General features: G+C 43.6%; 1 protein-coding gene and 1 long non-coding RNA gene across 3 annotated transcripts; one reads left to right on the forward strand and one right to left on the reverse strand.

The window, feature by feature from the left end:
- Nucleotides 1-441: 441 nt before the first annotated feature.
- Nucleotides 442-8,342, forward strand: LOC106628325 (uncharacterized). 2 transcript variants are annotated; one of them, XR_015774447.1, is made up of 3 exons: nucleotides 442-548; nucleotides 938-1,068; nucleotides 7,789-8,342. It is a non-coding gene; the product is annotated as an uncharacterized LOC106628325 (long non-coding RNA). The 2 variants fall into 2 exon arrangements; XR_015774448.1 differs by having other exon boundaries at nucleotides 903-1,068; nucleotides 7,789-7,876.
- A 175-nt stretch (nucleotides 8,343-8,517) lies between these two features.
- Nucleotides 8,518-24,607, reverse strand: RAD51C (RAD51 paralog C). Its single transcript, XM_014254902.2, has 9 exons — nucleotides 24,432-24,607; nucleotides 23,487-23,745; nucleotides 23,075-23,241; nucleotides 21,964-22,097; nucleotides 19,531-19,662; nucleotides 17,346-17,412; nucleotides 14,652-14,712; nucleotides 12,109-12,169; nucleotides 8,518-8,657 (listed from the first exon to the last, which is right to left on the reverse strand). Exons 1-9 carry the CDS (start codon nucleotides 24,547-24,549, stop codon nucleotides 8,550-8,552), a joined length of 1,107 nt encoding a protein of 368 aa, XP_014110377.1. The 5' UTR covers nucleotides 24,550-24,607; the 3' UTR covers nucleotides 8,518-8,549.
- Nucleotides 24,608-25,118: the final 511 nt, after the last annotated feature.

Consider the following 25,118-nt stretch of genomic DNA (forward strand, 5'->3'; position numbering starts at 1 on the left):
CCTCCTCCTCCCTCCCGCCCGCCGCCTGCGCGCGCGCTCCCGAGCCGGGGCCGCGGGGCCGCGCACGCCGCGGGGGGCGCGGGGGGGGGGGGGACACGCGCCCGGGGGTCGGGGGGGCGCGCGGGTCTGGGGGGGTCCCGGGGGGGTCCGGCGGCCGCCCGAGGGGGCGGCGCGGGCCGCGGCGCTGGCGGGGGAGCGGGAGCGGCGGCAGCCGCGCCGCTGTGATGAGTCACGCTAAGGCAGCCAGACGCGTAGGTTCCTCACAGGAACCCGGAGGAAACCTGAGCGCACATCGCCTGTTACCTAATCCCTGCCTCCTTCGGGGCTTCCCTGGAGCTTCCGCCGCCGCCGCCGGCGCCTCCCCGGCTGCCGGGGGGTGTGCGGGGCCGGGGCGGCGGCGGGGGGCGGCCTGGGCTCACCCCGCCGTGAGGGGACGCCGCTGTCCCGCCGAGCCGCCGCCCGGGCCGGGGCCAGGAGCTGCCTCCGAGAGCGGGTTTGACATCGGAGTGTGTTTGCGTGAGGGGAACTGGCCACGAGAAGGGAAGAGGGTAGGTTTAGTTTAGGTGGTCGGAAGTATGGATGCTAACTATGAAGCAGGGAGCACAGTGCCTGGGGAAAAGCAGGCCGCATAACTTTCTCAGTCTGGCCTGAGAAAGTGGCCTGGGAAATCATAAGGAGGAATTAAAACAATCCTCAGAGATAGAAGACAGCCTTGCAGGTGCTGTTTGTCCGTTTCTTGTTTTCTTGCAGAAAAAGGTCGAGGGGTGGTGTACCCCACTGACCAATGATGGTGATGTGTTAGTTCACTGACCAATAAGAGTTTTATCTTTGTGTACTTTCGCGTATGGGTCTATAAAAGATGATCTGAAGTAACAAACTTTGCTCTCCTGTTCATGCACAAGAGAGTCTGTGTCGTTCTTCTCACCGTTCCCAATAGAGCGTCATGGAAGGAATTCTTGGCTGTGAGGGTGGAGAGGCCCCAGCAGAGGCTGCCCGGAGAAGCTGTGGCTGTCCCTGGATCCCTGGAAGTGCCCAAGGCCAGGTTGGATGGAGCTCTGAACACACAGGGTCAGTGGACAGTGTCCCTGCCCACAGCAGGGGTTGAAACAGATCATCTTTAAGTTCCCTTCCAAGCCAAACCATTCCATGATCCAACGATAAATTACATATTACACAATATCTACTCATTCCGTGTTCTGGCAAAGGAGAATTTGTGACAAGCTGAAGATGCTACACCAACCAAAACTTAAAAGATAACCTGTCAGTGGGAGTCTAACTGTAGTGAATATTCTCTTGCTGTCTAATAAATGTCTTTCATTTGTGAAAGGCATTTTGGCTTGTTTTAATCACTGCTGCTGGAAAGCTATTTTCAGAGCTATCAGGTCCATAAATACCAATAAATGAACAGGTATAATTGCCACACGTTTAAAATAGCTTGTACACATGGGAGGGAACGCTATCCTTAATGTCAGATATACCCTGAAAAATGGCCAAATCACGAGCCTCATATGCAAAAAGATCCTCAAATTTTTATGTATTGTAACAAGGACAGTATCTGGCTGAAACCTGTTGTTCTCTACATTGTAGCAATTACCTCCCGTGTGTCAGGTGCTCCTGTAAATCTGTCTTCTGTTTGGTGAATTATTTTAGAGCCAAACTAATTTTAGAATATTTCCGGCAACTGCATTGACTGATCATATTGCAATCTTGTGAATATGTAAAAGCCCTGAGAGTTAAAAATGTGATTGTCACAGTTAGTCTTAGTCTTTCACAGCCGACAGTGACAGAAAATCATATTGCTTGTCCTGGAAGGTTATCTCTAAGCAATATTTTTTTGATGCCATTTCTTTATTTTCAATTTAACACTTATTTGTTTAGGGAATGCCAGGTGGGTTTGAAGGGTAAGAAACATTGGAGGGTAAAAAACACTGCAGTTCTTTTTGAGCAGAGAGCTCCCAGTTGCAGCTGACTATGTCATTGCTGGATTTTGGTTTTTATTTTTTTTATGTTTGTGTGTTCTGCATCATCAGTGAGTCACAAGCCCCGGGAGGATGTATATCAATGCAAGTATCACAAAGCAGTTTTAACTTCATGGTCAGTTGTTTTTCACTCAGCATCCAGAGGCAGTTGGAGTTTCTAAGAAACTATAATCCAGATAATCTTAATGTAATATGATCTGAATTATAAAAATTCCTATTATTACAATGTCTTAGGGAAGTCACAGCTAATTCAACAAGATGCAAGATCAGCTTTATGTTTTATGACAAACAGCAATTAAAACTAGCTAAGAAGAGATTCAAAAGCATTTAGGCATCCTTTTCCTAAATTTTTTGTTAATTTTATATATTTTTTAGTTGTTTCAAACAGCACAGAAGAGTATCTGGGAGTAATACCTACTCTGTTTCATGTTGAAATGTTAAAGTTACCAGATGTCCTTGATTCATCTTGGCAGTCCCCATGTGCTTTTCATCATTTGTCTCATGGCAGAAGACACTAATTAAAATGAAATAGAGTAGAACTCCATGCTCAGGACACTTTGTCAACTTTTGGCACTATGGTCAAGCCAGGATTGTTTTGCTCTGGTATTAAGCAGAGAGCTGATGGCTCCGAGCCATGCTGACATTTGTTTCTGAGAGGAAAAGGTGGAAAACCTTTTTCATTAAGCTGGAACACGGAGCATGCGGTGGCTGTGGGTGGTGAGGCGGAGCCAGGCAGGAGGAACCTGCTGGCCCTGCTCTCCGTGGGGCCAATTCCCCCAGGAGGAGCCATCCCGCTCCTCGGTGCTGCCCAGAAAAGGAAGCTCTGAGCACCCACTGATCCCTCAGAGCGTGTGCTCCGTGCTGTTACGAAATGTTTGGAGTGTTCAGGAACTCTGGGAGCTAAATTTAGAGTGCCTAGCTGTGCTCTGGATATCGTTGGGTGGATGGCTCCTATGGGATGAGGGGAGGTGGATGGAATTAAACTCACAATTCACAACATTCTGAGTCTGAGACCATTGGAAATCATATGGAGAATAAGGCTTGCACTTGATGATGAGAAGGAAACGCAAGTGTTTGCATCCTTTTCAGATTAATCATGTTGCTTTTTGTTTTAAAAAACAACATTTTATAGTATTCTTTTGGAAGAAATCTGTTTTATTTTAGCTTTAAAATGCAGCCTTCCTCTTTCTCATTTGCTGCTGAAAAATAAGCAGGGTTTGAACAGGCCTCAGGGAGGTGACCTGAATTGTATGGAGGGCAAAAAGAAAAGTGCTTCGTAATTCTTTGTAACCTTTGGAAGTGACTCCTGTGAGCTGACAGAAGACAGGCAGGATCATGAAGAATGCTTTGACAGATCTTAGCATACCTGTGATCCGTGATCTGGTACCATATAAATGAGTTTAATGGCACAGATCCAGTGGTAAATGCCTCTTCAAAGTAGGGCTTCTTTCTTTAAAAAGTAGGGCTTCTGCAGTAAACCTGAATTAATTTTAGCAGCTATATTCAGTTTTAATAATTCCAGTTTCTTAAGACTAAAGACAGCAAGAATTTGTAAGGAACACAACGAGAAGTCTCTTGTTGTTGACAGAGTCAACATCCATCAAACTGCAGTTAATTTTCTTAGGTCTGGTCTGATCAACTGCAGCTTGAAAAAGCTAAGTAACTTCTGTCACCACAGTTTTACTGGCTCCTTGACCATATTAAGGATTGTTTTGGGGTGTTCCTAAACACCAAAGTAATTCTTTCTTTTTGTTTCTCTTACCATATTTTTTTTTTTTTAAGTTTTTGAGGTCAAGTCAGCTTTTCCAGATTAATAGTCAATGATTATTCTGAAATATCCCCATCCACTGCAAAACACAGGATTTCAGGCCTGAATCCCACTTCCAGCTGTCATGGAAATTTCCAGTCCTATCCCAAAGGAAAATTCCATTTTCAGCCTTCCATTCAAACCCCTGTTTAGGAAAGGGTGTGCTTTGAATTAGTGTCCCCCGCAAATCTCATTGATGCAGCTCATTCTAACTTCTTTCAACAGTCTCAAACCCTATGATTTATCCACAGAAAATCATGCTCATTTCACAAATTAATGAATGAATGGCTTTTAAAGAGATAGATTTATGTGATGTAACACATATACTATCAAAAGTGTAGTAAGCAGTAAGTTTATCTAGTAAAAAAAAGAGAAAAAGGTGTTACAATCTCTTATTGACACACTGCACTTTATAGACATTATTTTCTTGCTAAGGAGACAACTTGTTCTTTAGCCCAAAACATTTTAATTTAGTAACATATATGATACAAAAAGAATTACTAAGTGAGTGTAGTTGTAACTGTGTTGCTAAAATTGCAGCAGTTCACACTAAATAAATTAAGGGTATTAGAGCGACATGTGTCAGAAATTTAAACCTCCAAGATAATGGCAACTGAGCAAGTATTCAAACAGCATATTCGTGGCTTTGAGAAAAACATCCAGACCCAATTAGAACCATTTGTTGAGGGCTATAGTGTTTCTTTTTTACTTTCCTATGTATGCTATAAAATATTTTAAACATTCCCCATTCTCCTTGTTTGAAACGGAAATGTGAATTATTTTTTTTTAATATCCCAATGCTTCTTTGGCTCTGTTTAAATCAGTGGCAAGTAATTCTTGTAATAAAATGAGTAGTATTAGCTATAATTCTTGAAGGACGACTTAGTAAAACACGGACTTTTCTATGCATTCTTTTGGCACATAATCTAACATTTTTACTGCTTGCATAATGATGGAACTATTGGTTTTAATGCCATTTATTATTTCAGTAGATAGAGTTCAAACTGTGTAGAGCCTAGGCTCTCTAATAGATAGATAGTGGATATTGTAGGAATATTTCTTGCTCGTGGGAAGCAAGACAGGAGCTGACAGTTTAACAGTGGGTGCATTTGTGGGTGAAATTCAGTACTGGGAAAGGGGCCAGTTCCCGGTGATTTCATTCTTCAGGAGAGAACATTAATGCAGGCATCTTGCTGTAGCCAAGGGAAGCCAGCTCCCCTGACCCTCATCATCCCAAATGAGAGCATGGCCAGGAGCCACGAGACACCGAGTGCCCAGCCCGGGGAAGAGCAGAGGGAAGCCCGGAGCAGGGAGCAGCTGGCACCGGCTCCTGGAGCCGAGGGGCTGCGGAGGAGGAGGAGGAGAAGGGCTGGCCAGGCTGCTCCCGGCCACTGCCAGCACCACATTCCCCTGCAGCCAGGCTCCCTGCGGAGCTCTTAGCACGGCCCCGCTGCTTTGGGAACACAGGCTGACCCCTGCTTCTGATCCTTTTAAAAAACTGTTATTTCCCTTCTGTAATATTTGTGTTACTGCCATGTCAGCGCTCTGTTTATTCCATTTATCTCACGGACAAGAAAGCATCAAACCATACTTCTAAACTTACCACATATACTTCATATAGAATTAACATGTGTTAAAAGGGTAAAATACATCTTAATGTGCCCTTCTAAAGAATCATTATCCTGAGAATGGTAAAGCCAATCTCTTTGGAGAAGCTGGAGCACAATGACTTGCCTTTCCAACTTTCCTATCTTCTTTTGTTCAGGACAAGGGTGGAATTCAAAAAGCAGGCAGTAAGGATTTCACCTTTGTTGATAACCCATGAAACACCTGAGAATAAATCTGATCCTAAATTTAGTCCCCCTGTAAAATAACTAAAGGAACAGTAACTGAAATTGTACAGGAAAATGGTTATTATACTTTAAATGTACTTTTCTCTGCTCTGTATTCAACACTCAGGTTAGTGGCCAAATCTCCTTTCCACACAAATCAATCACTTTGTGACTGACTTCAATAGGAAACTGATTTCCTACTTTGAACCTTGGCTACACCTTTGTACCTCCAGTTAAGCTATTTCTTCTCCACGTTTTCTCAAATTTACTCTACTTAGAGGCTCACTGCTTTCCCAGTATTTCATAATGGAAAAGGTGCAGAACACATCAAATCAGGAACAAATAAATTGTTATTTTCCCTGTACAAACCAAAGAGTTTCAAAGAAGGACTCAGGGCTTGAGAATTCTCCTGTGACCGCATTGTTTGCCTGTTGCCAAGGCCTGTGGTGGGATCTGGGTTCTTGTTGTGGTGACAAAATAAGTTCTTCCACCACAAGTAAATGTCGTCCCCACAAAATGGAATAATTTCCAACTCAGCATGACAGTTAAAGCCCTTGGCTTTCAGTAAACTGGGACTTAAGCAGCAAATCAAACAACCCATTTTCGTTTTGATGCAGTGCCATGTGGTTGGCTACTTAGAATCTCACTTTTTGTGCAGTGATAAAATTCTCTTCTGCCCCTCACTATTGGGCATTTGCTGTGACATGCATGAGAATTGCAGGCACATATAGGAAAAAATCAACTTGCCATGGAAGATTTACTGGTGAGGCAACGGTCAAATTTTTTCTTTCTCTGCAATTCTGAGCCTGGAACAGCTTCCTTGTCTCCAGCAGATGAGAACGAAATCTGGCTCATTTAATCTAATTTTGTCTCCGCCAACAGATCTTTCTCTCAGTTCTGGTCTGCAGTGCTGATTTTTATAATAGCTTCAATAGGAAAAAAAGAGAGAAAAATTTAAAAATCTCACCGTAGAGAGCCTCCAATGTTTCCTCTGGACATATTATAACTCCCACTGTTAACCAGTAACTGTGTATCTTTTTTTTTTTTGAATAATGATGCCCATAATACTGGAAGCTCTAACATTTACTCAGCCAAGACCATTTATCTTGTTATAACAGGATCAGCATCTCAGCTGGGGCTTCTGGATGCGACTCCACTACAAACAAAATTAAAACCACCAGTCAGCTGGAATTAATAGTATATAGGAGCCACACTGTTACTCTGCTCACACACAGAAGGACGTGTAGAGGATGTTAAATCCCAGCACAATGCACTGAGAGAAATGGATTTTTCCATAATTACCAAACCCCTTAGATAGCAGCTATCACCAGGAACCAGGAGAGCTCCTGAAAATATTGCTCCAACATTCCTAATGGATGGTTTTCCTCGTGGCTACGTCGGCAAGAGCTCAGTGCCAGCTCCCCCCCTCCTCCTGCACTGCAATACGTAGGAAGCCTTTATTCCCAAACGGGAGCGTTTGCTTGCTGACATCACATGCGGTAGGATCCTTTTGTTTGCCTGTGTCTCCTGCATTGAAATGTTTGTCTGAGTCACAGATCCCGCTGCCTCCCTTCCCCTGTGTCATGCTGCTTGCTTCAGAGCTTCTCCCTGACTCATAGTTTTTAAATTTTGACACAGCCCAGTTTGCTGCATGGCAACTCAATACTTTTCCCTTTAATATTTTATTACGTAATTTTTATCTAAACCTTATAATGATGCAAAAACCACTGCCTTCCCCCCCCTCTTTTTTTTTTTTTTTTCAGCCTTTTTTGAATAGGGAGATTTTATGACTCAGATTCAGCACTGAATTTCGTTTCAAGGCAAAGTCAGTTTAGTGTATACTAAATAAAAAATTTAAGATAGTGACTCCCACAACTTGAATTCTCCATTTAGCTGCTGGCTGAGTTTCCTCAGCTCTAACGTTACCGAGTGCTCTGCCAAAAGGGGTCATCTCTGTGCATGTGTACAAACACTCCTCATAATTGAAGTAATTACTGTTTTGCAGTGCAGCACCTTTCTTCTCCTCTAATAATCTCCTTGATTTGCTTTTTTCTTAATAAAAAGAGGACAAAGAGCTGCTGTGATTTCAGTGTACTTTCATTCTCTAGGTTTAGACTCTGGAGCTGCTGATATTGCTGGTGCCTAAGTCTGGGTTTCCTCTTTATTACAGCCATGAACAAAAGAGATCCTGATTACAGCAAGAAATGAAATGAAGAACGTGGAAGTAAGGGCTATGCAGCAGTTTGGTTCAAGCCTGAGCCACGGTAAAATATTCCCACTTACTGAGACAGGAAGATAAAATTATCGTGCTGGATTAAATCCTTTGTCCTTCAGATGCAGCCTTTCATCTCTTGTTGCCACTACAGGATAAATGAGAAGTTCAAAGCAGAGCTTTGATTGTCCTTGACCAAGGACTTTGCGGCAGGTGAGGGCTAAAGCCCCACTCTGGTGTAGCACAGAAAGCTGCATTTCTCTTCCAGCATCCACTGCCTGTGTCCTGCTCTGAGCCCGTGGTGAGCACACAGTGCTGCATCCAACCTCCTTAAAATTCAGGTACACACAAAGCCAGACGACTGATCCACATGCCTGTCATTAAATGTGCTGTGCTAGAGGCTCTCATTTCATTGTCTTTTTACCCAGTGTGAAAGAGGGTTGTAGCCCACCCACCCCCTCAAAAACAAACAAACAAACAAACAGCCCCAACCCTAAAGCTGAAGCTGTTTGTTATAGAAAACATAGATTTTTTATTATAAAAGTACAATTATGTCATACGCAAAGGAATTTTGTGCCACAGGAATTTGCACATTGCAGTATTAATGTTCAAATAAAGTCCTGAGCAGGAAGTGAAGCTGAGAGTCTCTCAGGCTGCCTTTGGCTGCGTGTTCACTCTGCCACTGCTCTCCTGCAGGTTTTTAACATTCCACTTTGGAATCACTGTTGCTTCTCCTCCTCTGTCCGTGGCCGTTTCCGAGGGTTCAGCTCAGTTCCTTGTGCGCTGTGAGTGACAGCTGGAGGCTGCACATCTCGGAAGCCATGGGACTGGAAGATGGAAGGAAAATCATGTGCTAAGGCTTGTAGGGATAGAAAGCATGAGTAACCAGTCCCCAGAAGATCATGCTGTCATTTATTCGGGATGAGCAGCCACTGAATGTTTATAGACCAGGTTAAGCTCAGCACTGCAAACTTTACAACACATGTGCCAACTTATGTCTGCTCATTTTGTTTTTTAAAGATATTTTATTTTCACCAACCAGGCTATCACTTTCATTTTACTGTTTATCACCCCTATGGCTATGAAAAACGGCTTCTCTGTAAATTAACTTATGTTGCCTATTTAAATAAATCAAAAGACAAATCCATCAGCTCCCACAGAAGCAAGGAGATGACTGGATTAATTGCCTCAGTCATTTTCAGAAACAAAACTGTGAATTTCTACAACCTAGGATATTTTTGTTCCGTGTACCTACTTAATGAACTGAAAACATCAATGAGACATTGTAAGAGAACAGCAGAGCTGAATCTGTCTCTAGACTGCAAAGACTCTTCCAGCATAGTAATTTATGGGACACAATGGGATGAAAACCTTTGACTGCCAAAAACTAAATGTAGAAGTGAAAACTACATGCTGCTACTCAGGAGAGTGCTTGAAGTGATCTATCTGGCCTAGTACCACTCATATTTTCTGCAGCTCACAATTTAATTTTTAACCATTTTAAAATATGAAAGATCTCCAAGTCAGTTAGTTAAACATGTCATGGATGCAGATGGAGATGATGAGATGTTGTGTGAAGCCTGCAACTCTCTGAATTCCCATCTCCAGACAAATGCTGTGCAGAGAGCACTGCTGACAGCTCAGTGAAGACTCTGAGTGCAGACTTAGCGAGGAAAAGGCATTAATCAGAACACAAAATTGCTTTGCTGATCCAAAATGCTCAAGTAGAGACAATGTGGGGACGAGAGCATTTCAGGAACGCTGACATTTTGGGTTGGTGCAGTGTGAGGAAAGCAGGCAGAATTATGATCAGATGTGACTCTTCCCAAATGCCAGTGTGTCCCACACCAAGATCAATCCCAAATCCCAGCAAAATGTCTTGTTTAAGTCTCCCATTCTGTATTTCTATTTCTGAATGCCTCACCTCACCCAACCCAGGCTTTTTAAAGGAACAGGCATCAAGAGGTGTTACAAGGGCAGGATCTGTGCAGCCCCTCTGCTATTTATAAGCAACTCAAGTGTTATTCTAAAGAGCATAATGGGGAATCTTCAAGTTTAATGTTTCACTGCATCTAATCTCTGCCATTTCCCTGAGGCACAAAGGTGGATCTGTAGCCAAGTATCCACTTAATCCAGAATGCTGACTCCCAGTGAAAGCATTCCAAGGGTTATAAGGGCCAGAACATAAAGCAGGCTGCCCAGGATGGGTGTCTTGCACTTGGTTCCAGGCAGTACCTTGAAAATGCAAGAATTTTGTGTATATTTGTGAGGTTTGGTAGTGAGTTTCAGATGGTGAGGATGTGCCTGCTGGAACCAAGGACAAAGCTCAGTCTTCTGTCATTCTGAATTGTTCCTTGATGTCCTCTGGATTTACACCCTCTGCAGCAGGACTGGCAAGGGTAGATGTCTTTATTACCTGAGCAGCGCTCCCATTGCTGGCCTGGCACACCCTCCACAATTCAGGGGAACACAATTCCTACCCGGAATTTAGATCCTGGGTCTCTGTCTTTCACTATGAAATAATCAGGTCACATTCCTGGGAAATTCAGGTGAATCAGCCGAGCTACTTACTCCCTTGTGCATAAATCAATTTCCATTTCTATACTCTGCATTTAAGAATGAATCCTTATCAGCCTGTGGAAGAAAGGATTTCATGGGAGAGGAGTTCCACAGCCCCCTCAGAGTGGTGACTGACTCCAGTGTGCTGGAAAGGACAGGGATAAAAAAATCCCAGAGCTCACTCATGAATTTACACATTTCATCAGCTCATGGGTACTGAGCAGACGCTTTGCAAATGGTACCAATGAACCTCATTTGCACATTTCTGAGTCCTAAGGAAATTTTTTTTTTAAGTATCTTTTTTTTTTTTTTTGTATGCTGGTTATACACAAATCTGAATTGGAAACACTGGACATGTATTGGCATCTTTCAGTTTAACTACGGAATGAGAAATGGTAACAGCAGACTGTTATCAGACCTGAATTTCATGAAAGAAATGGGGATAATCCATTTTTTACTAAAAGAAATCATCTGCTGAAGCAATTCATCAGGATTAAGGGAAAAAACACAGGGATAATCTTAAATTTTAACTAATCTTCGATTAGGATTCACTCTCAACTCCATTTCAAGATAGTGTGCATTCACACAGAAGAGAGCATAGCTGTCTTATGGTGCTTATAAAACTGAAAGAAAAAGGCAATTAAACTAAGATAAAATCCATCTGTTTGTCAGCTGGAGAAAAAAAGGACTCACATCACATGATCCAAACAACCTTGGGATGTAATCCCACTTCCCCTTCCAGTCTTTATAAAAGTATATATTTGCAGTATTTCTTCTGTCCAGGTGAATACATTCAGGAGTGTGGGGAAAAAAAAAAATCTGATTTCTGTTTGAGAGTTTGAGGACCTCATCTGATGGCAGCATTAAAATCTGCAGAAAATGCTATGGCAACATGTTTCCATGAGGACATGTAGCAAATAGTTATGGAATTGTACCTATGGATCTGACACCTGAGGATGTAAGGGTTGAGTGGTGCTGTCTTTTTAAACCTAAATACAGCTTAGACAGCATCTCTTCTCATTAATATGTATCTAAGCACTCCACAACAGGAAATAATCACAGGATTTAACTAGGGATGAATAAGGACTCCAGCCATAAGCTGGAATCTCCTTCTATGATAGGGACAGAAGAGAAAAATCTGTGTATATTGGCTGGTGCAGGGTCAGTGTAGGATAAACTGGGTGGGTTACACCACACAAAGAGCTGGGGAAATACCTATGGAACAAAGCACTGGTGAGGCCTCTGGAAAACCTGGTTTACTTCTGGTCATTCTCATCCCTCAAGATGAACTCAGCTGGAACAGATGCAAAGAGGCACCTGAGAAACCGCACCCTACCTGAACAGAGAGAAAACTGTTCAGGTCTCCCAAAATGAAGGCTCAGATCACTCCTGGTAACTGCATTTAGGGCAAAAGTTAACATCAGGGGCAGATAAAATAAGCAGCACCAGCAGCAGAACAGAGGCAGACAGGCTGCCTGGAAGTTTGATCTGGAAATCAAAAGTATTTTGAGTAGACAAAACTCTGGACCACTTTTCTAAAGAAAAAATGAGCAAATTACCCCTAAATCTGGAGATATCCCACTATTAATGCTTCCCTTCAGAAGGCAGCTGAAAAGCAACACTAAGAAAGCAAAGACCACTCTGAGATTTGTGTGAAATTTCTTTCCAGCTGACACTGTGCTCCCACCTGTGAATCTCCATCCCCAAAGGAATACTCACTGTGATGTGATAGGCTACGGTGGATTCCTTCTGACTCGGTGATTTGTACAACGTGGCCAACCTGGTAAAACAAACCCCAGGTAATTTTAATTAATTAATACACTAATAAACATACCAAATAGCCAGTGACTAGACACAAGTTTTCCTACAGTACCAGTGGAATTCTTAGGGATGTATTTTCATATAGGTCATTCAAACTGTGGATTCCCATCCTTATATGACCTGTCAGCTCAAACACAATCTAGACCTACTAAAAAGAGTGAATGATTAATTAGCCTTGTTTCATCACAGTATTTGATGACATTTTTGGAACAATATTCATCATCAATTAATTCCGAATGTCACTTTCTTAAAATGCAAACAAAAAGGGTTTTGAGCACAACTCTTCCTTACTCCATTAATCACTTGTTCTTTGACCTCTCAAAGCTGGGAGAGACCTTCAAGAATTCCAGTACTTCCAGGGAGGCTTTTTCCAGAGATCTCACAAGCCTGTCAGTATAACCCAGCAGCTGGAGATGTTCTATTTCTAAGCCTGCCCTTGCCACTGACACACAGCACAACCTTGAGAAAATAGTTTCCTTTTTATTTCTCCTCTGACACTTCCCTGATTTGCTGCATTTAGATTCTAAGCAATACACCTTGATTTGTGTTCTATAGTAAATGCTTGCATAATATAGAGAGAAAATTGCAAAGCAGCTTAAAAGGAAAGGGGTATTCAACCCTTGCCAGGGCTGCACCATGCCCACCTCCCCAAAACTCACACTTACATAAGCCAATCTAGAAAGTGTTCTGCTCTCTGTAGCAAGACACCCTGCCAAAAATCCTGTTAATTATTTTCGGGGGGTTTTTTCCTCCCTGAGGTGCCATTCTATTAGAGAGCACGTAATTACAGCCTGAGGAACGCTGCCACTTCATGTTAGCTACACAGGGAATTCCTCAGAACACTCAAATGCTGGGTTATACTTGACAAAATTGCCCAAATCTGGAGCTGCAGAAGCCAGGCTTTCACAAGAGCTCAGCTGGAGCCTCTGACTCAACTGGATCTTTCCTCCCAGCAAAGAGAACCCTTAGAATTCATCTCTGACATTTTCAGTAGTGGAGAGAAAGGAGGAGACAGGTATTAAGAGTTGGCCAAAGACACTTCAGAAGTATTTTATAAAAGGCAAATGGATCCTCAAATGATCTTTGTACCTCAATAACCTGATATCAAAACAACAAAACCACAATGGGATCATCAGCTATGGGCAGCCTGTGCAGAAATAAGACAGCACTGAGCTATTTCTACTTTTACAGTTGTATCCAGAGTTGCTGTTTCTGCAGGCCCCACTCCATGTCAGCTGCAGATTTACATCAGTAAATAAGCCAGGTTTGTCTGTCCTTGGCTTGTTTTCTGGAACTTCTATTTGCAGCCTTCCTAGCTCTGTTGCACAAGAAAAAAAGTTCTTTTCATATATAAAATTAACTTTTGTTCACTCTGCAATCATTATGTTGATGCAACTTGTCCTAAAAAGACTGTTAACTAATCAGTGATGTTAATTTAATTCCAAATTAAACAGCCTGCTGTAATCATCCTGCATTGCCTTCAAACTTAGAATGTAAAAACAAAACTCCCCAAGAAAGTGTCACTGCATTTTTCTTTCAAATTCAACAAGCAAAACTCTGCACAACAACATTCCAGCAGCATTTTTGCTCACTGTTTGCACAAGATTAGGGAATTATAGCACAGCTCCTTAATCTCAAGCTGCTGCATGGTGATATTACATACAGGACAAATTTAACTGACCAGGAAAGAGAAATGACCTTGCAATGTAAAGAAGGGAAAAAAGAATCAGGAAACAAGAGGAGATCTCATTGCAACAAACAGAATTTCACACTGTTTTGAGAAGGTTCAAGCCCTGAAGCTCAGGGTCAGCAGCCTGTCCTGAGGGTCACTGGCTACGTGGCTTTAAAACCCTCTTTGGCATCTCTGGCTTTGGACTAACAGGGGATGAAAACATTGAAGCAAAAAAAATTCTTCTCAAAGAAATTATAGTGGCTACAACCAACCATGGAGGAGTGGGAGATTCTTTATAATAAGACTGTTGAAATTGCACCTCTTCAGAGTGGGGCATAAAAATCACCTTGTGACCCACCAGCTCAATACCTGCACTGAGTCTATGGCAAAAATTCACATTAAAGTAAGTTTTACTCAAAAAAAAAACCCCAACCTTATCTCACAAAATGAAGATAGTAAATGAAATTTTCTACTCAGCCACCAGATCCTAAATCCTTGTGTATGAACAACTGCCATTACGATGTTACACTTTTATAAACCATGGCATCTTGTCAGGAAGAACCCACCATGGTGGGGAGGAGGAACCTGACAGTTCAGCCCACACTGTCCCAGACTGAAAGAGAAAATTCCTGAGCCTTGGGAGTCTGGGATGTAGCAGAGCAAGGCCAGGAGCCAAATTCAAACCTCTGCTTGGCCCCCATAGCCAGTTTGAAAGATTTTCCAGTGCCATTCTTGTATTTTCATGGATTTTCCTCACATTTTCCCTCACCTCTGACTGTTGTCCCAGTGGAAGATTAAACGGACAGTGGCAGCGTGTCCCCAGCTTTCTCCTAAGGAACACAAAATGACAGATCATTATCTCTTACACCACCCTCAGCAGCAAGCTGAAATAAAATTAATCTTCAAACCCCCTCCCCCAACAATGATTAAAACAAAATATGCCTTTTTTGCTGTGATGTATCTCATCTTTTTCATCCTTGCAAGGATTTCACAACAAATACACCGAAACAAGGAATAACCTCTGTAGTACATACGTTTTATGGATATCTTGATGCAATACTTCCATATTTGTAGAAAAATTTTATGGATGCCTAATAAAGGACAGGTACTAGACAAGTCTTGAAAACAGAGGCAGCTTGAAGAAGAGATTTGCCTAATTACTACTGAAGAAGTCTGGTGAGGAGGTCTAAATCCTACTTCAGAACTGCGATATTCTGTCTCTCAGGCATAATTATGAGTAAACATTAGTCCCTTTGGGATACCAGCTTTGGGAGAAAGTCAACGATTATTAAAGTATTAAAGGCCCCTGAAGCAGTCTTCTGCTTCTGACAGCAAAATGCAAAATAACACAACCAAAAGCAAGGAGAAGGAAGGTGTGGTGGAGAGAAGGAAGTTTGGATTTTTACCCTGCTCCAGGGACTCAGTCCCATTGTTTCAGCTCACACCTGACCACAAGTCACTGTACAGACATCTTGATTGGGTGCTTTTTCCTCTGTCTATCCTGTCAGCAGTACAAAGCTGGATTGCATTTTAAACCAGTCAAGTTTCCCCTGTCCACCTGCTCTTTCCTGTCCACCCCTCCCTGGTCTCCTCCACATCCCTAGCCCCTCGTGCCCCCTGTGCTCTGGTATTTATTAGAGCAGAGTGAAAGAAAAAAAATATGATCCCACTGTAATGAAGACCTAGACCCTATGGGCATCTTGCCAGATCTTGCTCCACTATATCTGAGCTGGGATTAAAGATTTTGGCTCTCAGAAATGGCTCTGAGGCAGAGATCAAAACACATTTTACAATGGCTACAAATTCCACACCAACACATTTCCAACTGCATTGAATATGAGTGAAAAATGCTACTGTAAAATGAGATATTTCAGAGTTGAACTGCCTGTAGATTAGTATTTGACCTCCTTTCTAAATATATTTAGTAGAAATGTCTAGGAACACCCAGCTTAGCTATCACTAGTGGGAAAGAAAGCTGTCCCCTTCATAAAGCTCCTGACTTAATACCTTGCAGCATCTGTGCTTCTTTCTTTTTTTTTTCTCATAATTAAGATCTTCCCTTCTGCTAAGGAGCTGAATAAGAATTTAGAGATTAATGCTTTCATGAAAAAACTGCTTCTCAGGCAATGGGGGAAAAAAGCCAATTTAGTGATTTTACTTGGGGGTTTGCTGCTGACCCCTCCCTCAACAGTTCCTTTGGTTTCACCAAACCATGGAGGAGTAGGAGGTTCCTTAGCCTTTATGATGGGACTTTTGAAACACCATCTCTTCAGAGCAGAGCATCAAAACCACTTGGTTAAATATTTTCCCAACTGGGACCAAGATGCATTTTTGGAAGAGTTCACACTGCTCAGTTTAACAATACTGTGGTCACAGACACTGGGGAGAGTCACAGTCAGTTCCACAGGAGGTCATGTCAAATTAATTGTTTGTGAAAGAAATTATGCACAAGGCAAGGCAGGATATCTGGGAATTATAACCTCCCCTGAATGTCCTCACATTCTTTACTGTCCCCATGACTCAACAAACACAACAGCTCCCAAACAATGCTGGCCAGTGAAAAAAGACAGACTCTATTAGCTTTAATTGAGTTTGTAGCCAGAAAGGCTGCCAAAAATAATCCATCAGAGAGAGCAAGAGGCAAAACTGACAAAAAGGGTTTGATCCTGGGAGCTGGATCTGCTTGCACAGCTCCAAATTCCGCGTTCTTCACATTCCTGCAGGAGATGGGCTGTGTTTGCTCATTTTACCCTATATCTCTGCCAAATGGTTTGGTACCTGTACAGACTCTGGGAACATCTTTGCCTTTGTACTGTCCCCTTCCCTCTCCTCTCCAGAGCAAGGGAATCATTACTTAGCTCACAGAAACTGAAGGATTTGTGCCCTTTAAATGAATCATAAAATAATGCAAAGCTACAGCCTGAAATAAGATTTAAATGCTGAACCTTTCCTTAATTTGTAGAAATCTCCACTTCAGAACTGTTTTATTTTCCCCTGTGACTGCAGCAGAAAGGCATGGATGAGGTATCTGCTCATTACAGGGCAAAATTGAGCAGCCTAGAAAAAAAATCTTTAACCTGGCTCAGGGCAGGCTGTGCCTGAGGATCCCACACAGAACTTCCCTCTACATCGTAACTGCAGAGAATTCCAATGATACAGCAAATAAGAAATGCCTTTGCAAATAATTAATGGGACATATTCAAGGGTAATGGGAAAATAAACAATTTAGACTGTTTGGGAGAGGCAGTGAATGGTTCTGAGGGAATTTAGGAAATTGCAGCTTAGTTTGGGGTATGCAACCATTAAGCTGGGTTCTTTTTTGAGTGATTTAACTTTCTCCTCACCACATCCCTGCTAGAGGTTTATTGCTCCCAGGTACATTTTTTGAATTATTTTTCTTGGTACATAAAGCCAAAGGAAAGGAACTCATATATCAATTTCCAACTCAAAGCTAAACACTTACCTAAAGCAGGTACCAATGTGGACTGGCTTTGTCCAATTCTTGTTGTCATTTGGTTTGTCAGAACTACCTGAAAGGGGAAACAGAAGCAAAGAAATAAGAAAATCTCCTGGTATTCATATTAGTGGTGGGAGAGAAGAGAGGGAATTTTCAAAAAAGCTTTTACTGATGAAGCAGTTACTCAGGCAAAATTCTTGGCAACTGTGATGAGGAGAAGCTGAAAAGGTACCTCATCTTTTCAGAACAAATTAAGAGAAACCTGCAAAATGTTATTTTTGGTTTGAATAGGAGATTTCTTTCATTCAAGACTTTAAAGAAATCTCAATTTCTCCCTCCCCAAGGAAGGCAAGCTCCACACAACTAATTTATCCCACAACATTTGTCCTAAATGCTGTTTGGATCTGTGTTTAGCTGCAGGTGACTTGCACTGGCCCTCCACAAGGAGCCAGCTCTCAGTCCCTGGGGTAAATTAACTTGGTGGTGCTGCTCACAATGTGTATTAGCCTGGTGATTACCTGAATTTCTGTGCTTTGTAGTCTAAAAATGCACAAGTGGGTACAACACAAAGCAGAATGGAAGTGAACAGACAGAGTGGGGGAGTGTTTTCGCAGCCCAAATCACTTGTGGGAGGCTCACAGACAGTCTAGGTTCGATCCCTGGTAGAAGTGGGGGTGAGTAAGACAGGAAAGAGCCAGGAATATTAATGACAAAGTTCATTAAAAATTAAAAATTGTACCCATCTAAGACCCTAGAGAGTTCCATTGTTTGACATATTCAGATGATTCTTGCTGGAGCAGCTCAGAAAAGTGTGTGACAGCAAACAGTTCCACTGAGCACACCCTAAAACACACAGCTGAGAGCCCAGCACAGATATTGCACATTTTCGAGAAGTAACTCATCACAAGTGCATGGTAACAGCCCCAAATAGCCTCATCTCCCTGCTGGAGAAGGGCTGGGCATCCTCACTCCGAGTCCAGCTTTAGGATCTGACTTCCTACCATATTAGAGCATCCAGAGCTGCCTGACAAGCAATCCCTGGCATGCAGGCTGGATTTAGCCTGCTCACAGCTCATGGAACTCACTCAGACACCACTAACAAGAGGGCAAATCCAAGTAAAACCATTCCTGAAGCTCTGACTCCTTTAGCAAGAGTTTATTTAGCAACTTTGTACTAAACTGCTCCCTGGTTCAGAAGAAATTATTTATGTATTTCATCCTTGACCAAAGAAAAACATTGTCCAGTGACAGCAACTGCTCTTCAAGGTCACCAGGAACCAGGTTGTGGGGGAAAGCACTCAGGAAACCTGAGGTTGTGCAAACCCCAGAACATCATCTCCCTGGTGCCCAGAGCAGCAGGAAGGAGCTCCACAGCTCATGTCAGGACACTTTGGGAATGCTGGGCTCTTCCCTTCCCACAGCTCCCAGAGGAAGCACAAGAGGAGTTTTATTTTTAGCAGCTTGGAACAAAAGCCAACTGCACCAGAGTGTTGTGGGTGACAAGGTCACAAATCACCTGGACACTCTTAGCGGCACAAGCACCATTTTGAGGGCTGGGGAAGCTCCAATTCCTAAACAATGCTTCTCTGAGCTGCCAGAGACTTCCAAAACAACTTCTGGAACAGCTGCAGCTTCCCAGTGCCATCTGCTGGCTGCGGGTCTGCTGCCTCCAGACCATCAGTGACGTAGGAACAATGCCCAGGAAGGAGGCTCTGGGTTTCCATGGATGCCAGAAGAGGAGACCAATCCAGCAGATAAAGTGGTTTTCCTCCCTAGGAATGCTAAAATCATAGTTTATTTTTAAACAGAGAGTGGAAAGTTGTGTTGGAACTGCTGAATGTTCTGAGTTTTTTTTGTAGGTAAAGTCACCAGAGGAGCATTCCTTGTCCAAGCAAATCATTGGAGATGACGGCAAACAGCATTAGAAATGCCATACTACCACTTAATTAAGATCCACAGAATGCTGTTGATGCAAATTTTACTTATTTTGGCAAGTCTAGGAATTTGCCACCTTTTAGGTGTTTTACCTTTCTGATCTCTGTATATTTACCAACTAAACTAGCAAGAGTGAATGCGGAAGGTCTTACTGCAGTTTTATTTTGCTATTTAGAGACAAAAGCAATTCACATTTCCTTAATTCTTTGTCAAAAAAAGTAGCATCTTTTGGGATTTAAGCCTGCCCTGGACTTACAGCTGATTTATGGTCGTTGGCTATGATGATGAGCTGCTGTGCCAGCCCGTTCAGCAGCCTCGTGCGCAGCGACAGGTCCTCAAAGTCATGGCGAAAGGGAAAGGCAATTCCATCAATCACCACCAGACGGACCTAAATGCAGGAGAAAAGATAAAATACTGCCATTACCATCCTATAAAAAAATGACAAAAAGCAGCAAGACCTGTTTTTAAGTGCACTGGAGTGTTTTATATCATCCTTAGGTGAATACAGCTGGCAAAGCTGAACTTAAAGCCTTGCAGAGGAGAAGCTGGAGAAAATAATCATTAAATAGCAGAACTGTACTTCAATCAACTCTCCACAACCATCAATTAATCCACCTTCTTCCTCAAAAAAGTAAATCCAAATCCAAATCAGAATTCAGGCTCTCTGGAGCCACTGCTGAGATAATTCAGCTGTTATCAGTGATCTGTCTTGGAAACATGTTTAACAGATGCCTAAAGATATTCCAGGCACACTGCACTGGAGCTGAGGATCTATCTTGCCTCAAGATGTTTGCTTTGCTGAATTATTTCTTTTGTGGCAATCATTAGCTGAAGTCAGAGCACACTGCAGCTGCTGGCTCATCACCCTCACGACACTGTATAAACATTAGTCTGGGATTTTGATTTATTCTAACTTCATTTGTTGTGGCTGTTTTGATGACCCAAGTCTGAAATACAGGAGGGAGATGGATGGTGTTACAGTGCCTGCATGTTCAGGTGTCACTCAGATCCTTGACATCTACAAGCTCTTGCATTACTGCACAAGATAAAGCAGAAACGACACAAAAATCCTGATTTTCTGCATTACTGATTTAACTCATTACTGGAAAGTCTCTTTATGACTGGAACATACAAGCCTGCACAGACATCACTGTGAAATGGTCCTGGGTCTCCAACTGAAAAAAAAAAAATCCTCTTAATTTGCAAAAGAAGATTAAATAGTTGGGATTAAAAGAAGACATTCATTGTATTCTCATTTTCCCTTCTTCCTACAAATCCTTTTCCACGAGTCTGTACATCTTCCTCATGTATCATTCCTTTAAGAACAATCAGTTTAACAGTATAAACATGACTCATGCCAGACAGGAATGTATATGTGGTTATATAACTTGGCTATTAAAAATATGTCTAGGTAAGATGCAACTTAGTTAAATTTCTAGCAGACCTTAAAGAATTAGGTTTTTTATTACAAGAATATTTTCTATCAGTCGTTCTCATATTATTACAAGACCTCAAACTAATTCATATTTCTAAATGGCACATTTGGAGCTCTAACTCTACATCTTTCTTACCTCTAAACCTCTACAACTTTTTCTCTCTCCTAAAAACCCTAAAATCTGGAGGCTTCCTGTGGTCCCAGACTCGGCTCCAGAGGAATCAGACTAATTTTAATGAGAGCTGGACTGCAGTGAGCAATCTGTCAAGTCGCTTCTAGCCTGTCCAAGGAATCAGCAGAAGGTCTTGTGGTTCTTCTGCAACCTTCAGCACTTCAGGCTGCAGGCCAAGCCCAGATAATCAGCACAGATGGTTCCAGGGAGCTGCAGCCCAGTGGAACTGTGCTAATGAAGCCATGTACTTTCCACAAGAGCAAACACAACAGGGCACCGTTAGTACCTGGCAGGGAAAGGGAAATACCAGACTACACCGAGCAAAAGTGAGGCTCCCATCTGTGTTTTCAAGAACACAACAGCTCCTATGAATGAAAAATTTTGCAATATATACAAAAGACTTTCTAATCCAACATTGATTTGTGCTCTGATAGACCAAGGCACAGTCATATTTCTCAGATCCTGACAAGGAGTGATCTGCAGTGCAGAACCCAGAAATCTGGAGGGGAGGTGGTGAAAATCTGCCTTACAATAGCATTTCTCTAAGACATTAGGTACTAAGAAACTTTCTGGCTGCAGTCCACCCAAGAGTCAAGCTGCAAGCTCTGGTTGCTTGTAGCAACAGAAAATGCACAGAAAAGAAGAGTCACTTGGATGGTGCAGGATATTTCTGTTGCTCAGTGATCTTTTAGGGCAAAAACAGTGGCACCAAGCCTTTCTGATGCTAGCCTCATGGTCACCACATACCCCCCTTGCTCTGAGGCTCTTGTGTGGAGCAGTTCTGTGCTGATTCACAGCTCAGTGCTCACAGAAATGGAACATGTGGCAGCACAGACCCAGTGTCCTCAACTCAGAGTGGAAATTCAGGAGGATGGCAAAAGCAAATTACTCTTGAGAGTAACTGGGACAGGAACAAAAAGGCAAACAAGCAGAAGGCTTTACATTTGTACTCTGCTATCAGCCAATATTTTACTGCCAAGCTGATGAGGTACCAAGGTGTTTACTCCTGCTACTACAGCAGACAAAAAACCTTCAGTGTGAAGACGAGTGACACCTCCTGAGAAGCCTGCAACAACCCTTACCTTGGAATGCTCTGACAGGAATTCTGGCAGGAGGTAGACCTGGGCCAGCAGCTCTGTGTAGTCACGACAACGGAAGTAATAGATGTGAGAGAGGATATTTTCCAGAGAGAAAGTCTCCAAAGCTTTCTGATGATCTGAGAACAAAACAAACAGATGAGTAAATGAGTCAGAATTCTGTACGAGCATATTGTTACTTTCATCATACCACCAAACCCTGCCCTCCACACATAGCAACAGCAAAGCCCCCAGAAACAGAACAGGCAAGGTAAGGAGTGTGGAAACATATTTTCCATCTGGCTTGAAAGTCAGGAAGGTGGTGAGCAGATGCTATCCCAGCATTTGCACAGACACTCTGGAGCCTCCAAGGGAGGCCTCCAACAATGAAAAATTTATTTCTGAAGCAAGAACTTCTCCAGTAAATCATTTTTAAGCCAGAACACCACCAGAGGACATCAGGGACTATTAATCATCCCTTGTTTAATATACAGGCAGTAACTCGTTTAATACAGAGTCTTAAAAAACCTCAGTTGAAACAGAAGTTTGGTGCATAAATTCTCCACGAATAACACAAAAGTTGTGTCCTCATCCCCAAGAGACTGATGAGAGAATAAAACTCTTATTAAAAGCAGTCTGGCTATATTAACTATATGGAGGAGCTGAATTCCAGCTTCAGCTTTACTCTATGGGCCTTCAGCAGCAACACTGCCTCATAATATTCTGCTGTTCCTCTTTTCCTTCCCCACCTGTTCCTGTGTTTTGAAACAAAACACTCAGTTTTGCTCAACAGGTGCAAAAATGATCACTAATGTGCTAAAAAACTGGAAGGAAGGAAAAGAAAAGAGGAAAGGAGGAAGGGCAAACACCAAAACCCCACACGCCGCCCAAAACCCCCAAGATCAAAATGTTCACAAAATCACCATGTAGAAAAATAATTATTTTTGAAGTAGCCCAGCTCAGTCTGCTCCAGACACCGATGTAGTTCAGGGTTTGAGACACACAGGTGGAAATAAAAAGCTCTTGGCAAACACTCCAAAAGTAACACTGCAGCCTACGAGACACTTGTTTCACTCCATCCTTGCCTCCTCCAGAAAGAAATGAATTAGCAACCTACCCTCTTCTTGCTGAGCCTCAGCAATAAGGTGGCAGTGCTGCACACAGGCAGCTGCAATGTCCACCACTCTGTCCACCATAAAACTTCCCTCAGTGTCAATGAACACAGCTTCTCCAGCAACGCCTCCAAAGCACTCTGGGATCTGGACATCCACTGCCAGCTGCATGCTGCCATGGCAAACAGAAATAGAGATCAGTATCTGCATCCCAGAGCTGTCCCAGCTCACTCCTGGAGTGACATTCCTGCTGAGGAATACATGGGACAGGGACCAGTACAATTGTTATTATATTTATAATGCTGGAGAAGAATCAGAGACTGCAGCCATGACAACAAGAAAAATGGACTTATTTCTCAGCTGAGTTAAACAAAAAGTGATTCTTGGTTGCACACAAGTCATGGGACAATGAAGTACCACAGCTGTGTTTTGCCGACACCGGGTGCTCCGCAGATCTCAGTGATTTTTGTCAGCTGTACTCCACCTCCCAGGATGTTGTCCAGTGCTGAACAGAAGGTGATGATGAAGCCCTGGGCTTGCTCTTCTTCCAGAAGCTCCAGGGCTGTGCATTTCCTGGTGGCACCTGATCCCCCAGCTGTCCTTGCTGCATCTCCGTGACATTCCTGCCTCACCACCTGCAGCACTTCCAGTGCCTCTTCCCTGGAGATTCCAATTTCTAGAGAAGCCAAAACCACAAAACACCACCTTTATTTTACAAGCAGTGACTGATTCTGCAGCATGACACAAAATGATCCATATTCACCCTCTCAGGACAACATGTACACAGCCCTGGTACTAACAATGTGATCTTCAAACTTTTATTGTCATAGATAGTAAAACTATTGATAATCAAAATCCCAGACTGGTTTGGGTTGGAAGGGGCTGTAAAGACCACCCAGTTCCACCCCTGCCATGGGCAGGGTCACCTTCCACTATCCCAGGTTGCTCAAAGCTTCATCCAGCCTGTCCTTGGACACTTCCAGGGATCCAGGGATCCACAGCTTCTGTGGGCACCCTGTGCCAGGGCCTCACCACCCTCACAGGGAGGAATCACTACACACTCCTTGAAAAAGGCAGTTTTCTAACTTCGAACAGGCTTGTTTTGTTTAAATCGCATAGTAAAAAGAAAAACGAAGCTGGGGAAAGAGAAAGAATGAGCCTAACAGAATCCTTTCGTTTTCCTGCATCCCATTTCCATCCATCAGTGTCAGCAGATCTTTTACCAGAATCGTCTTTATTATTCACCGTGCCCATTTCCCGGAGGCCTCACTGGGGCGTCTCAGGGGCCGGGACAGGGAAGGGGAAAGGGAAAGGGCCCGGAAGATCCCGGGGAGGCCCCGCGGAGCCGAAGGCCGCCGGTACCTTTGCTCAGGCCGCAGGGGCCGGTGTCCAGCAGCTCCTGCGCCGTCTGGAAGCCAGCGGCGGCGAGGCGTGCGCGCAGGGCGGGGGCCAGCGGCAGCGTACCCACCTCCCGCTGCATGGCGACCCCGCCACCGGGCCGCACCGGCACCGGACACGCCCCGGGTCGCTCCGGACGCGCCCCGGACACGCCCAGAGAGCAGCGATCGCTCCCGGCCCCGCCCACCGATCCCTCCCCTCACGGTCTGGCCCCGCCCCCGCCCCACCCTGGCGCGAACCTGGCGGGCGGCGGCGCTGCGCATGCGCGGAGCCGTTCCCGCGTGTCGGGGCCGTTCCCGCTCGTCGGGGCCGTTCGGGCCGGGGTGAGCGGATCTGCCTGGGCCGCGGGTGTCCGTGGGCTCTGGGAAGGGACTGGAGTGGGCATTCCCCACTCGGGAATGCCGCTGAATGAGAGCCGCCTATGTGCCCTCTGAGAGGCTGCTGGTCCTGGCGGGTTCTGTGATGTCCCGGTTGACGCCTCTCCCGTCCCACTTGTGCCCCCGCACCGGCCGTTCCCACAGGGCACTCTGAGGCAGGGCAGGAGGCTGTTTTCCCCTTCCATCTCTGGATATTTCTGCAGGAAGCAGACATAAATTTAAGCTACTGCAGGTTCTGAAGTCAGAAATAAGTTATTTACGCTGAGGTGCTTTG

Source organism: Pseudopodoces humilis, chromosome 23 (assembly GCF_049639895.1).
Source record: "Pseudopodoces humilis isolate 2021_Gansu_Grassland_sample_001 chromosome 23, ASM4963989v1, whole genome shotgun sequence".
NCBI lineage: Eukaryota > Metazoa > Chordata > Aves > Passeriformes > Paridae > Pseudopodoces > Pseudopodoces humilis.

Excerpts from the sequence above, each read along its gene's own strand:
- RAD51C (XM_014254902.2), bottom strand. The coding sequence starts at position 24,549 with ATGCAGCGGGAGGTGGGTACGCTGCCGCTGGCCCCCGCCCTGCGCGCA. Across the intron at positions 17,413-19,530 it reads CCAACGACCATAAATCAGCT|GTAGTTCTGACAAACCAAAT; the intron begins GTAAGTCCAGGG and ends TTCCCCTTTCAG. Across the intron at positions 12,170-14,651 it reads CACTGGGACAACAGTCAGAG|GTTGGCCACGTTGTACAAAT; the intron begins GTGAGGGAAAAT and ends TTGTTTTACCAG.